We start from the raw sequence: 16,015 nt of genomic DNA, 5'->3' as shown, positions 1-16,015 counted from the left end.
AGAATTACAACTTAGGAATGGCTACACAATAAATCATGTTCCTCGGGCGTGCTCCATGTTAAATAACTCCATTTGAACTTATTTGGAAATTTTTCCACTGTGGCAATTACGATTAGATAAGATACATCTCTAAGTGAAAAATGATTAAGATCGTGATTTCATATATTTTTGTTTCACTAATTGTCGTATCTAAACTAACGTCGGTTAGTGAAAAAATGATTTTGCCATAAATATGAGATACGTCATCCAGGGTTCTATATTGGTCAGAAACCAAAAGAGGTACAATCCTATTTTTGGTATGGATAAAGTATGTACGTCCCCCATCTTTCTAATGGATAAACTCAAAAATCAATTTTTTGGAGATACGTCGCTTAGTGAAAACAGCAACGATATAGTACTGGCTTTCCCCAGTGACCCACATCGCTGTAGTATGTACAACATACTGACTGTATGTATGCAGCACACATTACTATTGCATGGCCGGGATGGCGCTGGCTGGGCTTGGATTCACGAACAAGTTTACGGTTTCAGGACGCTTTTATGGTCCAGTACTGGATAAAAATATCTCTACCCACAGAAATATCTGCGATGTCTATATCAGTCATCCCCTCCTCATGGTTTTTACAAAGAGGGAATGACTTATATGATGATGAATGCTTGCTGCTCCACAAAGTAGAAATATGCTGTACTATAGTCACAAATTGCTTCGTTCTGAGGCATCAGGTCCAAATTAAATGGAATGATTTCGACTGTCTATTAATAACAACTGTTGGCTTCCTAAACTCCAGACGTTTGATTGGAATCTGATGTATTTGAGTCACTATTTTGCACTTTAATCGCTGTTTGTTTCTATACACTACACCATGTTGTTTTGGTTTGGGTTCTCAGAATGACATCACACTTCCGGGTTGGGAAGGAATCAGCGCGGCCGATCAAAAGTCTCGTTTTAACACTAATTGAAGAATTAAAAATTAATTTCTTGACCGCTAAATCAATAAATAAGTTATAATTGATGATAAAAAATACTTTAAGCCATATCTCAAAAACCGCTTAATGACCCCTTTAATAGATATTAAAGGGGTCATATATTGAACAATTAATTAAATAATTATATGATTCGAATTAATTTTAATTATTCAAGAATTTCAATTATTTCTAGTCTATATAGGTGGAATTTTAGTTGTATTTCAAATTATTTCAATTTAACTCAATAAATATAAGTTTAAAAAAAATTAATATTGATATTTTTCATTTTAATTTTTCATTCAATCAATCTCATTCATGTGCAAATTTATGATTTCTAAATCCCTTTTCTTTTTTATATTTCTTATTACAAATTTCACATCTTTTAATATTATTCATTCTATCTGAAGTATAAGTGTTGTTATTTTTTAATTCAACATATTCCGCCATCCAAGATCGATCTTTAGGCATTTTTGGGTAGAGCTTGGCAACATACATCGATGGATAGACCATAATGTCAGCATCCAGAATCAGGTTATTGCCACTCTGGCAACTTCATTTTTTTGCCACTAGAGGGCGCTAAAGTCTGTACCCTCTGTTTATCCCAAATTTAAGCTAAATTTAACAAAAAATAACGCAAAAGTGAATTCATTTTATTACCTGGAGGTCAAGTGAATGGTGCTGAAACATGTACTAGTGATGACATATCATAGTCATGCACAAATATGAATGCGAATACAATCACTTTTTTCATTGTTGTGTGTTGCCTAGCAACATAAATCTGGTGCCTTCATTTACTTGAAAATATACTGAAAAAAACTTTTAAGCTCTAAAAGTAATACTTTGACATTATATTTTTTTAAACAATTTTTACTGATAATACTTGACCATTGGTAGTTTGCTTTCCTCAATCATCGGCTAATTCATTGTTGCCACGCCGTTGCTATGGTTATAGGAAAACAGTACCCAATATCTATGAATTTATCTGATAATCTTTGCATTTACGTTATCTTACTCTAAAGGTAAGTAAACAACATGTCTACAATAAATTATGGTTGCTATGGATTTTAGAATCCCCTGATAATGAAATTAAATTGTCATTGTTGTGTTTCCATAGCAACATGCTCCCGTTATTACTGTATTGTGGATATTTCGAAATTTGCCATAACTCTGGTTCTAGTACAGATAAAAAGCTGATATTGGTGTCATTTCCTAGGTTTCCATAGACCAGGAATCCATTTCCGATGAGATAAATCCATTTAAATAAAGATTGAACGAAATTCTGATAGTATTTTGACAAAAGAGCCCATTAATCACTTTACATAAATTCAGCTTTTAATACTTGAAATGAATTTAACTACATACGTATTTGTATTTATTAAGGTCACAACATTGTTAAATATAATATATCAGCACTTTTCACGAAGCTATATAAAATATCTTTATAAATTATGTACATTTTATAGTTTAGACACTGAAAGTTTGTACCACTAACATATTCTCACTTGTACTAATTATTCAGTCACATAAAGCCTACATATAAACTGTCAACTATTACAATACGCTAAACAGATATTATTCAACTATGAATACAATAGTATCATAAATACATGTACTGTATTACACTTATTGTTCAATTAACACTATTTTGACCTATTTCGGAAGTTTTACAGAACTATCACACATTAGAAACATTGCATCGCTATAATTACTACCATACATCATTACTATAACTATTACAATAGTATCACTACTTACATATCATAATTGTTATACACTATTTGAACTATCACAAAAACTATTATTACAACAATATTCTTCAGAACTATTACAGGCATTATAGAACTATCCCATTAGTCTGTATGCGCATGGCAGCATTCTCCTTTACAGAAACAAGATTTCATGCACCTCCCACGTTTCTTACACCTGCACCCTGCTTTGCAGCCTTTAATGCACTTGCATGAATTCAGTTCATCATAATCGGGAAAATCTGTTTTGTCCTTGTAATGTGGTACAAGTTTACCATTTTTATCTACCCAGGCTCCAGTCTCCTCAGGATTTTCCGCCATGTAGATACGATTTGCATTCAACCAAATTTTACATTGGTAGTTCACTCTGATATAATGATAATGCAATGCGTCTCTGGTTGGTGGTAGCGAGCAAAGGTTTTTGGCCTTATTTTCATATAATGAAACACGAGCTTCCTCTACAGCTGAAAATTGTGTGTCATACATTTTACAGACAAACTCTTCAACTTTTTCAAAACTTGTACCACGGCCAATTCCAGAAAGCAGTTCTGGATGCTTAACGTAAATATCCAAAGCAGTTTTTTTGCCAATGCCCGAGAAAGAACTAGTTGTGTCATATCCAGTTATCGCATGCCATCCTAAAATATTGTTTAAAATGTTTTCGCTTCGACTGTCCCTGATTTTACTGATGTCGTACACCTTTTTACCACTAATCAACAAAACGGTAGCATCGATGTCTGCTTTGAAATACAACAGCAGCAGCAGCACGTCTGTGTCGTCAGCAACAATGACTTCTCGAGTTGCACCTGAAAAGTTAACAAAAATTGTAATTAGATTACAATAATAAAGTGTTTTGCCAATACTTTTGTGGATTTTGAAACAGCAAAATGGATTATAATGCTTACCTGCATCTACTGCATGCTGCATGTGATAAATTATGCGGGTGTCAGCCTCCTCGTGATGGCATCCCAGATGCGGCAAAATCCCAGATGTAGTTGAAGTAGGAACAGTCCGACCACCACTGACTAATATCTCTATACCACTGTGTACTTTCACCTCAAAGTTGCTGAGAAATGTTACGAGGTCTGATTTGTTTTCTTCTAGTGTGATGAATGCTTTCCAGTCCTGAAATTACATTTGAATTATCAACATCTATCATGTTATTAATAACTGCCACTGTTTAAACTGATGTTTAAACATATTATTCCGTTTTTATGATAAGAATTTCTGAAAAATAACTTAACAAACCTTTGGGAAAGGCGTGTCGTGGTTGATTAGTTTCCTCACTCCAGGTTTTTTCGATCTTTTTTAGCGAGTTTGAAGTTTAATTGAATTACTTCCATTGTAACAGTCAAAGACAACGTCTATTCTGGATGTGTCATCAAGTTTGTTGGAACATGCCTGAAAAATTGATATAACAACCAAGAATCAATATCATAATAAAATAACAATGCAAATCCAAAATTAAAGGTTACAAGAAATCGGAAATTGAGTCTGTGGGTAATTTATCATTATTACCTTCTCAAAGAATATTCTTCCATAGTCATCGAAGGATTTGCATGATGAATTTGCTGGACTCCCAAGTTTTTGTATAAGTGCAACACCGTCTACAATGATGATCGATTTCTCTGATTTTGTACTCTCCAGTTTACTTCTATCAGATACATCAATACCAGCATTTCTGCCAAGAATTTCGAGAATTTTGCTTTTGGCTGTTTGACGCATCTCTCCTGTTGTAGTCACTATGGCTGGTGGGTATTCTGCCAACTCATGATTTAATATAAAATTCATGTCTATATCACGTCCTCCACCCTGCGTAGCTACTAGAACCTTTTGGAAGAATTTAGCAGTGCTGTCATTAGCGGCTGGTTTTACTTTCTTTGACTGAACGACTTCATCTATGTAAACATCGGGAAATCTCTTTGCTTTCTCTTTGGTGATCGGAACAAAGAAACTGTTGGATTTGTCCAGAAATCTACTTTGGATTATACCGTCCAACTTATTTTCGCCTTTCTGGTGAGCATTAACCAAGTCATTCGTAATTGGCCTTGTCGCTACATCATTGCTTATCACAGATCGAATTAATCCACCAGGAGCACTTTGAAAAACCTGAAAATAACAAAATGGATTTTTTTATCAATACAATTTCAGAAAACCTTGAGGAATGATCAATTAAAATAATGATGACATTTTTGTTATTTTAGTGACTTCCATTGTGATTTATCAGAAGTGTAATCAGATTTTGAATTGCTGTAACATCAGTATTAATTCTGCTGGGAAGCATGTCTTTTTGTCCTGATATGACAGGACCTTCAACTTCAGTATCTTCGATGCCCAGTAGAACTCTGGTCTGCTGCATGGCATTAGCAGCTGCTGCCCATGTTATACAGAATCTGTTTCTGGTTTTCTCGTCAAGGGAAATACCAATGATACCATTAGCCATCTTACACGTTCTATTGATCCATTCCGTTGCCTGGTCAAAATTGACTTGATTAAACTTGTTGCTCGTTCTTTTAGCAACAAAGTTATTGATAAATTCCCTGTAATTCAAATGGATAACATGGTAAGATTTTATGATAATCATGACACTATCTGTTACATATTAGCAGATATTCAAAAAATAAAAATAAACCCGTGTCAAATCATTTTGCATTAGTACAGTACGGTAATTTCAATTTACCAGCCAAATAGAGCTGAATATTGATGAACTTTCTAAATTACAAAAATATTTTTTTCAAACGGCATTGTACCTCAAGATATCAGGTGCAGTGTTCTCCAAGTCAGTCATCTGTGCCAAGTACACTGGTCCCCAACGACTATAGTGGACATGGTCGTACCTAACCATCCATGGTAGCATTTTAGCAAAACTTCCTAAATGAAGTGACCAGTTCCCGTCTCTCGTCGCTCTGATGAAATCAAGCATCACTCCAACCATATTTATATAATCAAGCCATAACTTGTAATTATTTGAGTGTTCACTTTGGACATCATCGAATATTTGCAGTAGATGGCTGAACTTTGCATCCCTCAATCGATCTGCGGGTAACTTCATTTTGTCTAAAAGATAAAATAGTGTAGTGGAATTGAGCTGTAAATATCAGAATAAAATAAATTCCCAATTAAATATACACTGATCAATGCCGACCAGTGATATATATTGCCAAGTCTTTACATTGGAGCTATTCAAGCCTGGGTAATTAGCTTAGACTATAATTAGTAATATGTTCGAATTTGCTTGCTCACTGTGGAATAACAATAATTGAATAATAAAATATAAGATGATAAGGTCTTCATACTAAATTACACTTACCATACGGTGAGTCTTTAATCTTGATAGATTCAATGAGACCTTGAACAGCACATATTATATCGCATGGGTTTCCTTTGTCTTTAATCCAGGTAACGAACGTTTCCAACCTAATTTTATTCACAGCTTCAAAGACAAGTTGATGGCCTCTCACTGCTCTATAATATGCCTTCCCCTCTAACATTGCAGTGACACTGTGACTGGCAAATAATCCAGACTTTGTCCATTAGTCTTCTAGTCCTGCCCCTGCCATGTGTTGTCCTATGACCTTAAGAAAGTTAAAGAGTATATGAAGGTGACCAAGCATCAGGGTAGAATTTGGTCATATATCATGGATTTGTATTTTCTTGGTTTTAAATGAGTTTCAGCTGTCTAGAGATAATCTAAGTATCTCAATTAAGCGGGAATCCCTAAAACTTGTTTATCAGTTAGAAATACTTAAGGGAACTGCAGGTGTCTGACAATTTCAGAATCCACTCTATATTCAATAAGCTTTATTTCAAACGCAAAGAAAATTAAAATCTGTGACATAAAAATTTTTCGACCCCATTGCTGGGACCTCCCCTTTAAATAGAAAACATTCCATCCTTAAATTATAAATGTACTTCAGAAGGTTTAATAATTACCATAATATGTCCTTTTTTACCGTATGCAACATTTGCAGGCAAAATATATTCTGTTTTTTTATGTTACGCACTGTATACTAAATAGTTTGGTTAAACGGTCATGCATTCACACACATCATGCAGTGAGGAAATAATTCAACTCTCATCAACCATGGTATTACATACATAATGAATAAACTTATTTCGTGGGGCTATGTTGAGGAGAGGGTCGAAAATCTGGGTTTTACTGGGTCTTGGCCATGAGAGAAAGACGTAGATTTCTCTTTCTCTGAATGGAAGAAACTTGATCAGTTTATGGGCTCGATTCATTGTGTTCCATGAGCATGTTCTCCGAGTTGTTGACTTGAAGCCTGGCCTAAAATAAGTATAATGTGGATGGGAGGGTTTACTTGTTGAATCCATGCACATTTTACATATTCTAAAGAAAATGTTTTATTTGACCGATTCATTGATAAATTTCGTTACATATATTCTATACAAATTCAGTTGGATTACGGTAACGAATCTATTTTGCGGAGAGCGGTAACGGCTTTCGGCTTACGTCATCGGTACTTCGATGTAGTCTTGCGGCTTTAATAGGGATTCGCCCTTGGGACCCGAGTTTCAGATATGACAGAAAAATATATAAAAAATCGTGACGATTGTAAGTTGAGGCAACGATTGAAATGAAATCATTTGACTGCTGGATGTAATCACAAATAACAAATAAACTGACGCCGAAATAGTCTACGTTTCAATTCAGTTGGTTTTCCACAGTAGCTGTTTGAAAGAGTCTACTGCTGAAAAGTGACTGTTGTAAAACATCTGATGTGCTAGTGTGCTAGCATTTTGATAGTGCACACTGGCAGTAGATGTGACTGTAACCAACCGATTGTAAACAGCGACTTAGTGATAGTAACTCCTACCACAATAGCTACTCTCAAAACACATCATTTCTAAAAGTCAACTAGTGAAAAATGACCATTTTGAGATGGCACGGTAATTTCCTGGTCAAAATAGCCACATCTGTTAAAGATTTGCAGTGATACGTGACAGGGGCAAAGGTACTGTTAAACCCCATATGCTTTGTATACAGAACTCTGTATGCTTTGAATACAGTTCTGTCAATAGAAATCCTAGTTTCTGAGTTGCTAAGAACCCCCTAAATTATATCAAGCTCAACAAAATGGGAATAACCAATAGGAAAACTATTGATTTATATAACATCATTATGGATTAAATCCGTTAAAACAAGTGTTGTGCTAGATCTAATTTGGAATTTTATGATTTTTGTTTTATATTTGCGATTATAAAACATGCTGGTGCATTCATACTGTCATAAATCTTTGATTCTGTAGAAATGAATTTGTCTTCAAGGATATATGAGAGACGAAAATACAAATAAAATCATATGTTCATGAAATGGATTATGTCTTTAGATCTCTTTACTTGGATGAAAGACTACAACAAATTTTCCCAAAAAATGTATCTAAAATACTTAGAATTAACCTACAATTAACCTACAATTATTGTTTATTTCGATACGATCAATTTTTAAGTAATCCATGTGATGTTCACTTTGTCACGCTGTTCTCTGCTTGTTCGTTTATGAATATTGAACCCTTTTATCACTTGTTAGAATTGATATACCTTAACGGAAATTTCATTTCATAGTTATACAGTTTGGTTGAAATGATATTACAACTTCTAATATAAGATCAAAATAATAGTGCATTATATTATAATCTAATACCCATTACTTACTGAGCGTATGCTAGTGAGAATAAGCCTAACAATTATCATTATTGATTGAATAAATACTGAAATAAATTCAGTTGAGATGTTCACGTAGTTTTGAAATCAGTTATTATAATTCCAATTTGATAAAAATACCTCTTCTGGTCTAAGAAAAAGAATGCAAGGCTGAAATTTCAGTTTCACATGCTTTCCTACTTTGTTGAGTAAATTGTTTGTATAGGTTATCAAAAGCCCAGCAGCAGCTATCAGTCAACAGGTGAATTACACTGGCTAACTAGACAGTGATTGATGAACGAATAAACAAACTGCACTGACCACCAAAAATAATAACCTTTTAATAGTATTTAACTTAGCACCTCAAAACTCTATTTGAAGATGCCAATGAAATAAAATGCCAATGAATCGCTGAATTTTAAGGTACTTTATCAGTTTTTTTCCAATATAACTCAATTTCTCAAATTATCGTAAAATAAAAACTACTTTTATATCAGTGGCACCATATTCTACGACAGAAGTGCATTCATAGTAAGAATAAAGTTACCAATACGTTAAATTGGAAGTGAATGCAGGCTAGGACTAACAAAGGTGCCGATTTAAGATGCCGATATACAGAGAATCTCTCCCATAGCGACTGACACGGTTGCATATACCTTCCGTGGCGACAAGTAAATAATTGTCTATCTAAACGACTACATGACCCGAAGTAGTCGAATAGAACACTAATCCGATAAATGAAGAAATTCCGCAATAAAATTTTATACGATGACATTTAATTATCAAAATTAAACCACAACAACGTTCGGATTTTCAGTGACTGCCATCTGACTTAAAGCTCAAATCACTGGAATGTCTACATTCCACCTGATGATGGCTGTTAGTCAACAGTCAAAACGTTGCGGTTTCATCTCAACACATGTTATCATATTAAGAGTTCTATTACGGTATTTCTTCATTCATGACCCCACGGTGAAGATCACCAAAGGCCGTTACCGTTATCCAAATGAAATCTTGAATACTATACGAAATTTCTTATTTCTATTAAATTCGGCCTCAGTTCTGAAGATTTCTTTAGAATGCATTGATAGATCCACATAAATCCATTATAGATACAGCATATTTTATTTTTTTAAATCAACGATTCAGCGAAATTAATATAAAATCATGGGAGGTTCGAACACTCCAAAATGCACTTCTTAATTTATGATGCAAAGACATCCAGACCCCCGTTGAAAATAAACCACCATTCCAATAATGAGAGGTTAGCCTGAATTTATGATTACGCTTCTAATTTAAAAATTAAATCAAAATATGAATGCAGACATGCTTGAAAATAGCTGCATTTGTTGAAATCGAATTCTTCATTAAACTAATATCGCCATAAAAAGAAGGAAATTTCGATTCATCGTAAAACTCCATAACCAATGACAATTTGTAAACTAATTTACTCCAATCTCGATTTTTAGTGGTTAGACTATCTTCAGAGCTTAACTGAGTCACTCAAAATACAACTATACCCCAAACTATAGCGTGAGAATAGAATTTTCCACTAGTTCTCAGTGTGTTATGTTTTCACATATCACCGCAAATCTTAAGTGGCTACTAAATAAAAGTAGACGTTTAGGCTCAAATGTGCGATAGACATGTTCTTGGATTCAGAGAACAATACATAGACATGGGGCCAGGCCCTCATCCACTTTTCTGACAATGTGAAATATATGAGCGATAAAACTCTAACCGATAACCATCGAGCTAAATCTGTTTGTATGATGTGATAAGTTTTAAAGTTTTAAGATTAATCGAAATTGCCTTTATTTCATGGCAATAATTTAATGAAAATTTAATTGGAAGAAATGCAGCTTTTTCATGTATAGGTCAACATTATTTTTGATTATTTTTGCCACTAAAATGGTTTATATTCGGAAAAATCCCCCAGTAAATACCCACCCCCCCCCCTCCCCCACCGGTAAAAATCTCCTCTAGGCAAATGTCCCTCCTAAATAAATTTAATAAAATACTTCAATATCCTGATTTTGAAAAGCTTAAATCATTTCAAAATTTCAAATTTTCGGTGTTGTTTTTCCCAACATTCATCTTGAATAATCTGTGACTTTTACTAAGCTGCGTACATATAAGATGACATAATTCGTGACTTTTAGCAAGCAACATGCATAAAAAATGATGATATTATCAGACGTAAGATAAAAACCCACTATTCAAAAATTCAAAGAAATCTAAAATCGAGAATTATTTATTGAAACAATCTAAAATTTAAGAACACGACGTTCAATCTCACACTAGAGATCATCGTCAGGTGTGAGATATTGACTAAAAACAGGGGTATATATAAAGAGGAGAACAGGTTAATTGAGTAAATTGGTGAGTGAGTAACTAATTAGTGTTTGGCAAGGCATGGAGTAATGGAATTGTTGGGAGAAAAGCCATTATTTAAATTGGTACTAATATCTGAGTGACGAGTAATTAGGGTCCTATAACACGGGAAAAAATTTGTGCCTGTTTTTTCCCGGAGATATTTTTTTATGAAGATTGCATTTCGAAGTCTCTGGGGCTATTTGAACTATAGAATGAACAATAGAGCTATATGAACATCATTATTTTGATGTTATAGATGCATCATAAGTCGATCACAAATATATTTTCAGCGGAAAGGGAGCAGGCCTAGCTAAGGTTTTTGGATAACCTTCAGAGAAAAAAATCATAGTATGATTGTAGTATGTACAATAGCACCTGTATAAGACTGTCAGATGTTGATAGGATACAGCTGTATACATTTGTATTAACTGTCCTTATTCCATTCACCTAAAACTTCATAACTGGGCCAATAGATCCACGAAACCAAGGGTCCACGGGTCTAACAGATATTAGATTAAATAGATACACAAATACCGGCGGATCCACGAGTCCAATGGTCGACAGGTCTAGGATATATAAAGTTACGTTTAATAGATATACAAGTACATAAATAATGCTGGGTGGAGGTTCCACGAGTCCAAGGGTCCACAGACCTAGGAGATATGGGGTGATAGATACATAAGTAAAGGTAATAATAATAATAAATATAGCTGCAAGGCAGCGATAACGGGTTTTCTGCATATCCGCACCATGCCATTCAGGTTGAATTATTGAAAATTTAAATGCTGATACATAAAATATAATGTATTGACAGATTCTAACCTAATATACAACCACTCTGTAAATGTCTAATGTGATTCAGCTTTGAAACCAAACTTACGTGGACGTAAAATCAATATATATGAATTGATTAGACCAAGCATTTATTTTGTATCACCACGCTAAAAAAATGGATCGGTTCTATTAAGAAACTCATCTTAAGAATCTGCTGAGTCAATAGGTGTTGCATACATTTACTGATATTAGAACGTATTAGGATTTAGAATAGATTTCAAGGAATTAATATTTTTATTGAAATATTTGAATAAATACATATATTGTATTGTAGATTCAATCGATAGATTATGAATAGCTTTGGTCTGGGTATTGGCCTGATGTTGATTTTGGCTTTTATGGATTACTAATTCTATACTGATAAACAATTTCAACCTTGCAACACGTGCGTAAATATCAAACCTATTCCACTAGTTAGTAAACTGTTAGTCACTGCAAACTATTCCAGTGTTATGTCGATTGTGTTGATCGCTTTGCTTGAGTTGAAAGAATCAGACCGTATATGGTATGATGCAACATCGGTCGAAGAAAGTTAGTGTTGACTGACTGCCCTTGACCATTTATCTTCATGCGTTTGACATTGGAATTGGCATATACCCATGAAGTGCAAAATATTCATTGAACATGAAAACCTATATTCATGTATACAGTATTCAAACTTCCACCGATGTTGGATATTTGAATGAAAATTGCCTTATTTCAATATTCTAAAGCAGGAAATAATAAGCCCAATCAATAGGCCCTATTCCCATTGGTACAATTCGTTCAGCTGTACCGTACACTCATCTGTCGAGATTGGAGAAATCGGTATACCAAACCCACGTACCGTACAGCAAAATGTACAGGCCTACATGATTTCTTGTTTTCTTGTATACAAGCCGTCATCACATGAACGTTTTGGATCTAGGTTTGACTATAAATGTCAGGTCAGCAGACAAGGCCTGAGCAAAATTTAATCACATGGCTCAATTAGCCTTTCTGTCTGTGAATACTTTAAGGTAGGGACACACAAGCGTATTTTTTCGCCCAATCGCGACGATTTAATTTGTCGCTGAATTTATACGCCCGATACGAGTGGGCACATGTAGCGATGAAACCGAAATTCGGTCAGTGACAGGCACTTAGTGGAAGAGAGTTAACAAATCACATGATATCAACAATGCATCCTATTGGTTGATGAAAATGGATCGCTCAGTGAAATTCGCCGCGTGCGGGCAGACGAGCGAATTTGCGGGCGATCCGATCGCCGGCGTAAATAATCGGCTGAAAATATTAGACATGTATGATACGGGCGATCGAGTTGGCTGACGAAAACGTCGTCGTCGCCACACGTCGTCGCCGAGCGAATTTTTCATCCGATTTATAAATTTGCCGCGATCGGGCAAAAAAATCCCTACCTGTGTCCCTACCTTTAGGCCTATTGCATTGTTGTAATAATATCGAGAGAAAAGTCAATATACTGAATTTGAATTTAGGCTAGTCCTGACCCAATCCTATCCATGTTATAATGACACCTGTATAGTAACATCAGTGTAGGGCCAACGAGAGCGAATAAGTTGTGTTTCTAGTACGTAGGCATGGTAGCTTAAACAAAACTTAAAACGCTGTTGTTACCCATACATGAATCTACAGTAATTTCCACAGATTAGCCTATATAAGCACGTTGACGCATGCGCAATGCAGTAGAATTCTGACTTGTAATATTGGGATTCGAAACCAAATGAAAAAAAAATCTGGCGCTAGTCCAGTGATTTACCCACTGAGCCACATTTATCAACTGCAGGGTTGATAAATTTATTTACATATATCCTCGCCTAACCCTACCCTATCCCTATTCTTTGACGCAAGCGCGTACACGTAGATTATTGACGCATGCGCAGAGGGAACTCACGTACGGCTAACCTGTGGAGATCACCGTACAATCACGTACGGGTAACAACTTCCTACTTAAAATGGTATTGGCTACTATAATAGGCCTATAGACAAATAAATACCGGTAGGTTTCTTTTAGTTTCCACACTTCTCACAACCGAACCAACTCTGACCAACCAGTATATTTTAGTCCCAGTATGCACCAACCGACACAGGCCTAACACTGTTTGTCAACTGTGTGTTCCGTAGTAGTAGCCTATCGATTATCACGTGATACTTTTCTGTTGTTTCTTTTCTCTCTGAATGTAGTCGGACGTAATTCTAGTAGCCACCCGGAACTCAACGACCTTGATTTAAACTTGATCAATTCAAAATGTATTTATTGGTGCTTTTCTTTACATGAACAGATCAGGAATATATTTAAATGAAATAACCGGAATAACAGGAAATCAATAATATAGAAGAGGTAACAACAAATAAATGCCTGTAAACCTGTCCGACTCACGAGCGCCGGCCTTGTAAACTCATGGACTTGGACCCGATATCGTAGCATTCCTTGGACGTATTATCGTTTCATCGATGTATTATCGTTTCATTGAATTGTTTCATCGACACATTCAGGTATACTGTATGCTGGAGTACGGAACACCTGAAGGGACATACTGATAGCCGATCACCGGCGTAGTATATTTCCGCCGGTGTTAGCTGTCTGAAAGTAATTTTAGGGTTAAAATAGGATGGACAGTGCATTGATAGAATCTACGCGGAGAGAAAGTCTGTTTTATTTCTATCAGAATTCAACATTCCGTTCAGTAGCTGTTAGTTGTGGAATCCGAGAGATGAATTTTATGCGATGAAAAAAAGTGGAAAATATGTAAATAGTAATAATCAACAGAATTACAAGATGGTTTTCGACGAAAGTCAGAAAACGATAATAATATAATAACGATAATAATAACGATAATAATATAATAATGATGTATTTCATACATATACTTCATTGAGTTATGACATCACAAACAAGCATCAAAACTTATGTTATGGAAGTTCACGAGAACAACGATAAACCTAACTACTGTGAAGGTGCTGCAGCAGAAGTAAGGAAGATGATAACCATACCATTGTCCCTATGACACAAGAACCTGCAAGAGTTCCAGAAAATGAAGGAGAAATAAAACCGGCTCAACTACTGAGGACTCAAAACCGAATTATCCCAAGAACTTAACCTATTCTAGACTCTACAGAAAAAGAAAATTTTCTGGTTTCAAAACACAACAAAATGACAGGAAAATATTTTGGGAGTAAATTATACTCCCGAAAATTTCATTGAAAAATGACGTTACCTTTCCTAACAGTGGTTTGTAAAAATTATTTGATAGTGAAACTAAACCACAGACAGGTTACTGACTAGGGTCGGTCATTGATACTGGTTTTATTCATTCAATATCAATTGTGACATGGATCCCTGCGAAAAATCACACGTATAGGCTTGTATCAGAAATAAGAACAATAATTCATCCTCAAGATGGCATATATTCCAGTGTGGAATCATTAACTTTGCTAAAGAAAAGCCTAAAATGTATATTGATATTCCAAATCATAAACAAAATCCAAGTGGTTTCACCAATGCCAGCGATTCAGGAGTTGGTACCCATCCAACACAATATAGGCCTGTTCTAACAACATCGCATGTACATGTTCAAGTCTCAATGCCTAGCAACCAGATGCACAGGGCTTTCAAAATGATTTGAAACACCAGTTGCAAGTCTAGCAGTTGCAAAATCTTCCCCCACCACTGACACAGTGCTTGTTATCACAGAAATATTTAGTTATCTTATATTTAGTTATCTCGAGGTTACGAAAGCTTATTTCTTGAAAATTTCATGGACATGCTTAAATCAGATTCTATATCTAAAAAAAGTACAATAATAGTGAAAAAAGCCAGGAATAGTGTATACATGAAATTGCATATTTTCATTTTTGGAAATATCTAATTTATTGATTTGCTAGTGTAAGTAACTGCAGTAATGGCAATGTGTAACTGTTGATTGGTCAAGCAGCCAGCTCAAGAACACCTGCTATTGCTGTAAGGCTACCCAAACTAATTGTCTCAGCGTGTTCACCAAACAAATTTGTCACCTTTTGCCATATGAAATTTGTCTAATAGTCTAGACGTATCGGCCCCATTCCCCGCGGTTGCGCCACCGCGCGGGATTACGCGAAGCAGCAAACACAAAAATGGCCACTCTCTGAATTTTCAATGATAGAAATTGTGTGGGCATTTCAATTATTTCGGCTGTTAGGGTTTTAAGGCACAATATAAGTTGATGATGTGATATGGCGATGTTAATTACCGTATTTTCCGGTGTACAAGTCGACCCGGTGTATAAGTCGAGGTCAAATTTTCAGTTTAAAAAGTTGTGCTAGGTCTATAGTCGGTGTATAAGTCGAGTCGCTTCTTCATGTGTTTACATATGTCAAATTGAAAACAGTGCCAATGTCATTCTCATAGTAGTTGAGAGTCTTTACCACTGTTTGCATTATTAAATCATTGGGAT

The 16,015-nt window shown here is 35.2% G+C and overlaps 2 protein-coding genes and 1 long non-coding RNA gene across 11 annotated transcripts in view; 1 reads left to right on the top strand and 2 right to left on the bottom strand.

The window, feature by feature from the left end:
* LOC141900776 (spermatogenesis-associated protein 6-like) overlaps positions 1-16,015 on the top strand; it is a 159,375-nt gene that overhangs the window by 50,312 nt on the left and 93,048 nt on the right. The window lies entirely within an intron of this gene.
* Positions 2,817-3,666, bottom strand: LOC141900815 (uncharacterized). The gene is made up of 2 exons (XM_074787866.1): positions 3,617-3,666; positions 2,817-3,517 (listed from the first exon to the last, which is right to left on the bottom strand). The coding sequence occupies exons 1-2, from the start codon at positions 3,636-3,638 to the stop codon at positions 2,817-2,819; spliced, it is 723 nt and encodes a 240-aa protein (XP_074643967.1). The 5' UTR covers positions 3,639-3,666.
* On the bottom strand, positions 3,726-4,367 carry LOC141898297 (uncharacterized). Its single transcript, XR_012618544.1, has 3 exons — positions 4,230-4,367; positions 3,960-4,112; positions 3,726-3,836 (listed from the first exon to the last, which is right to left on the bottom strand). It is a non-coding gene; the product is annotated as an uncharacterized LOC141898297 (long non-coding RNA).

Source organism: Tubulanus polymorphus, chromosome 2 (genome assembly GCF_964204645.1).
Source record: "Tubulanus polymorphus chromosome 2, tnTubPoly1.2, whole genome shotgun sequence".
Taxonomy (NCBI): domain Eukaryota; kingdom Metazoa; phylum Nemertea; class Palaeonemertea; order Tubulaniformes; family Tubulanidae; genus Tubulanus; species Tubulanus polymorphus.
This window is presented reverse-complemented; position numbering and strand designations above follow the sequence as displayed.

What these genes read in the sequence shown, in the direction of transcription:
- LOC141900815 (XM_074787866.1), bottom strand. Translation starts at nt 3,638, where the DNA reads ATGCAGCATGCAGTAGATGCAG. An exon ending in GCAGCATGCAGTAGATGCAG is followed by an intron (nt 3,518 to 3,616) that starts GTAAGCATTATA and finishes TTAACTTTTCAG; the next exon opens with GTGCAACTCGAGAAGTCATT.